This window comes from Caenorhabditis briggsae (genome assembly GCF_000004555.2).
Source record: "Caenorhabditis briggsae AF16 supercontig from assembly CB4, cb25.NA_008, whole genome shotgun sequence".
NCBI lineage: Eukaryota > Metazoa > Nematoda > Chromadorea > Rhabditida > Rhabditidae > Caenorhabditis > Caenorhabditis briggsae.
Window position 1 is genome coordinate 1 of NW_025543375.1, and position 4,573 is coordinate 4,573.

A 4,573-nucleotide genomic window follows, 5' to 3' on the forward strand; every position below is an offset into this window, starting at 1 on the left:
CGAAATTTCAGATCTCTGCTTGGATTTCTGGAATTTTCAGATTCTCTCAATTCTCCACTTCCCAGGTTTTCAGAATTCCGATATTTCTGAATTTCAGAATGTCACCAATTTCCGCGGTTCAAAGTTTTTCAAAAGTCAAGTTTTCAGAATTTCAGGTTTTTCAGATTCTCAAATTTCACAAAAATAAAAAAAAACATTTTGTTGATCCGAAAAAAATCTAGAAAATCGAAAAAATTTTTAGAATTCCAGAAATTAAGAGCTTCAGAATTTCAGAACTTCAACGTTTCCCAAATTTCCAATTCTCACGATTCTTAGTTTTTCAGAATTCCTGATTTTCACAAGTTTCCAAACTTTTCACGCGTCCGATTTTTAGAATTCCAGCTTTTTCCAAATTTCCAATTATCCTTATTCCACGTTTTCAGAATTTCAGATTTTCACAAGTTTCCAAATATTTTCATGATCCCAAGTTATTCAGAAGTCCCATTTTCAGAATTTCAGATTTTCAGATTTTTCCAAATTTCCAATTATCCTGATACCACGTTTTTCAGAATTTCAGTATTTCAGGTTTTTGAGATTTTCAGATTTTTCAGATTAGAATTCTCCTGATTTCAGGGTTTTCAGAAGTAGAATTGCAGAATTTCGGAACTTTAGACTTTCCCAAATTTTTTGTTCTTATAGTTCCAACTTTTTCGAAAGACCAATTTTAATACAATTTTCAGATTCTCAATTTTCTCAAAAAACAAAAAAAACATTTTGTTGATTCCGAAAAACATCTAGATCTGAATTTTTGTTTTTTTCAAATTTTCTCAAATTTTCTATTTTTTTCCAGTTTCTGACCTATACTTTTTTGTCAAAAAGAATCCCAAAAGAAGCCATTTTCAGATCATTGGTGAGCAAAAAAAAGAGCCGGTGGCCAGTTTTTTCGGACAGTATAAATAGGAAAAAATTTTGTCTGAAAAATGGGTAATTTCAGTTTTTTCTTCTTTTTTTCATTTTTGGATTACTGTACTTCCTGCACATCTAACTCTGTACTTATGAATTCAATCTTTTCGACTTTCGACAGTAATCCCAAAGAGAAAATTCTGGAAATTTCAGTTTCTTCTTGTGGATTGTTTTTCTGGATTTTTAAAAAATTCGAAAAATCAATATTTCCTTTTTTCTATATTATCTCATTTTGCCCAGATTACTGTGCCTCCTGCACATCTAACTTTAAATTCCCAAATTTCAGGTTCATCTACAGTAATCCTTCCGAAAAAATGTTCCACGTACAAATGGAAATTCACAGTTTCAATTCGGATTTGGATCTCAAGAAATGTGCAATGGGCGGTCCGAAAATGCCAGAAAAATCTGAAAATTCGAATGGATCTCAAAAATTGATGGACCGCGCGTTGGAGGAGAAGCGGAAGGGATTCAAAAGACATAATACTGCTTATTTGTGATAAAATCAATTATTGATTATTTTTTTGATAAGAATTCAGATTTTTCGGATTCTTTTTTGTATCCCTTGAGAATCTTTTTTTTTTTTTTAAATAAAGATTTTTTTTTGAAAACTTGGAGAATACGCTTTCTTAACTTCTGAATTTTTTCTTGATTTTTAAGTCTTCCTTATATATAAATCGCTGTGGATTTTTGAAAAACTTGAAAAATTAATACAATTCACGTGACCCTTTTAGAATAATTGAGGATCACGAATCAGTGAAAAACTAGATTGAATCGAGCCGAAGGCGCACCAGCTTGCTGGTTACGGTAATCCTGAATTTTTGAACTTCCGAATATTATGTTTTCAGGATCTTCAATATGTTTTTTTTTCTGACCCCACAAACCATATTTTATTTTTTTGCGAATAATTTTTTTTTGTTTTTCAATAAATGATTCACTAATTAAATTTCCTACCGGACATCTAATTTTTTTTCAGAGTTCCAAAAATCAAAAGAAAAAATATTTGTTGACCTGCTTTTTCTCTAGTTGTGACTTGGAGATTTAGAAAACAAGAAGCCATATAAAAAATCGGAAATTTTTAGATTTCTGGTTTGTTTTTCAAAAGGTCAAAAGGTTTCTGATTTTCCAAAAAAAAATTGAAATTTTGATTTATTTTTTTTTTTGGAAAAACAGGAACATATTTTTATATAGAAACAAAAAAAAATAAATCAAAGATTCAGGATTTCAAAAATCTTAAAAATCCTGAAAAATCTCGAAATATATGAAACAGAATTCTCGAGAGATCAGATTTTCAAACTTTTCAGAAAATTCTGTAAAATTCCTTCTTTTTTACATTTTTTTGGATTTTCAGAATTTCTTAATTTTTTAAAAATCTCAAATTTTCAAATTTCAGGTTTCACAGACTTTCCACTTTCGCTCAGTGACTGATTTTTTTAAGATCTCGGAAAATTGGAATTTTGAATGTTCAGAGTTTTAGAATTTCTGAGGAATCGGAAAATCCGGAATCATGACCCGGGAATCCGGAATCCGGACTTAAGAAATATATAAGGAAGACTTGAAAATCAAGAAAAAATTCAGAAGTTAAGAAAGCGTATTTTCCAAGTTTTCAAAAAAAAATCTTTATTTCAAAAAAAAAAGATTCTCAAGGGATACAAAAAATACGAAAAATCTGAATTCTTATCAAAAAAATCAATAATTGATTTTATCACAAATAAGCAGTATTATGTCAGGGAAAGTTCTGAAAACTTAAATTGCTCTGAAATTCTCAAATCCTGCGAATCTGAAATTTTCCAAGAAAAAACTAAATTTCAAGAAAAATATTTATTGGAATCCAACAAAAAATTGAGAACCCATGAAATATGAAAAACATTTTTTTTCAAAAAATCAAAAAAATTATTTCACATGTAGCAAGTGAATGCTCTTCTGAATCCCTTCCGCTTCTCCTCCAACGCGTGGTCCATCAATTTTTGAGATCCATTCGAATTTTCAGATTTTTCTGGCATTTTCGGACCGCCCATTGCACATTTCTTGAGATCCAAATCCGAATTGAAACTGTGAATTTCCATTTGTACGTGGAACATTTTTTCGGAAGGATTACTGTAGATGAACCTGAAATTTGGGAATTTAAAGTTAGATGTGCAGGAGGCACAGTAATCTGGGCAAAATGAGATAATATAGAAAAAAGGAAATATTGATTTTTCGAATTTTTTAAAAATCCAGAAAAACAATCCACAAGAAGAAACTGAAATTTCCAGAATTTTCTCTTTGGGATTACTGTCGAAAGTCGAAAAGATTGAATTCATAAGTACAGAGTTAGATGTGCAGGAAGTACAGTAATCCAAAAATGAAAAAAAGAAGAAAAAACTGAAATTACCCATTTTTCAGACAAAATTTTTTCCTATTTATACTGTCCGAAAAAACTGGCCACCGGCTCTTTTTTTTGCTCACCAATGATCTGAAAATGGCTTCTTTTGGGATTCTTTTTGACAAAAAAGTATAGGTCAGAAACTGGAAAAAAATAGAAAATTTGAGAAAATTTGAAAAAAACAAAAATTCAGATCTAGATGTTTTTCGGAATCAACAAAATGTTTTTTTTGTTTTTTGAGAAAATTGAGAATCTGAAAATTGTATTAAAATTGGTCTTTCGAAAAAGTTGGAACTATAAGAACAAAAAATTTGGGAAAGTCTTAAGTTCCGAAATTCTGCAATTCTACTTCTGAAAACCTGAAATCAGGAGAATTCTAATCTGAAAAATCTGAAAATCTCAAAAACCTGAAATACTGAAATTCTGAAAAACGTGGTATCAGGATAATTGGAAATTTGGAAAAATCTGAAAATCTGAAATTCTGAAAATGGGACTTCTGAATAACTTGGGATCATGAAAATAATTGGAAACTTGTGAAAATCTGGAATTCTGAAAAACTAAGAATTGTGAGAATTGGAAATTTGGGAAACGTTGAAGTTCTGAAATTCTGAAATTCTGAAGCCCTTAATTTCTGGAATCCTAAAAATCTTTTCGATATACCGGAATACCAGATTTTTGAAGTTTTTAGAATGTCTTTTTTTTGTTAAAAGGTACAATCTATATTTAAAAGTTCTAATCCCTTTTTAATCCCTCAAAAATTAGTTTTTTTGAATTCAAAAAAATCATTCCACTAATGATTTCTATTTTTAGGAAATGATCCTTTTTTTCAAGTTTCAGATTGGACCCAGGGACTCAGGGACCCAGGGACCCAGAGACCCAGGGACCCAGGGACCCAGGGACCCAGGGACCCAGAGACCCAGGGACTCAGGGACCCAGGGACCCAGGGACCCAGAGACCCAGGGACCCAGGGACCCAGGGACCCAGAGACCCAGGGACCCAGGGACCCAGGGACCCAGGGACCCAGAGACCCAGGGACTCAGGGACCCAGGGACCCAGGGACCCAGAGACCCAGGGACCCAGGGACCCAGGGACCCAGGGACCCATGGACCCAGAGACCCAGGGACCCAGAGACCCAGGGACCCAGGGACCCAGGGACCCAGGGACCCTGGGACCCAGGGACCCAGGGACCCAGAGACCCAGGGACCCAGGGACCCAGGGACCCAGGGACCCAGGGACCCAGGGACCCAGGGACCCAGGGACCCAGGGACC

At 33.6% G+C, this 4,573-nt stretch overlaps 2 protein-coding genes across 2 annotated transcripts in view; one reads left to right on the top strand and one right to left on the bottom strand.

Moving 5' to 3' along the window:
- Positions 1-2,837: 2,837 nt before the first annotated feature.
- CBG23589 overlaps positions 2,838-4,573 on the bottom strand; it is a gene marked incomplete at both ends in the record, with an annotated part of 2,246 nt that continues 510 nt past the window's right edge. The window contains one exon of the mRNA XM_002647766.2: positions 2,838-3,048. Within this exon, the coding sequence (XP_002647812.2) occupies positions 2,838-3,048 (211 nt within the window). The remainder of the gene's footprint in view (positions 3,049-4,573) is intronic.
- CBG23588 overlaps positions 4,143-4,573 on the top strand; it is a gene marked incomplete at both ends in the record, with an annotated part of 555 nt that continues 124 nt past the window's right edge. The window contains one exon of the mRNA XM_002647765.1: positions 4,143-4,573. This exon is cut by the window's right edge and continues 124 nt beyond it. Coding sequence (XP_002647811.1) covers positions 4,143-4,573 — 431 coding nt within the window.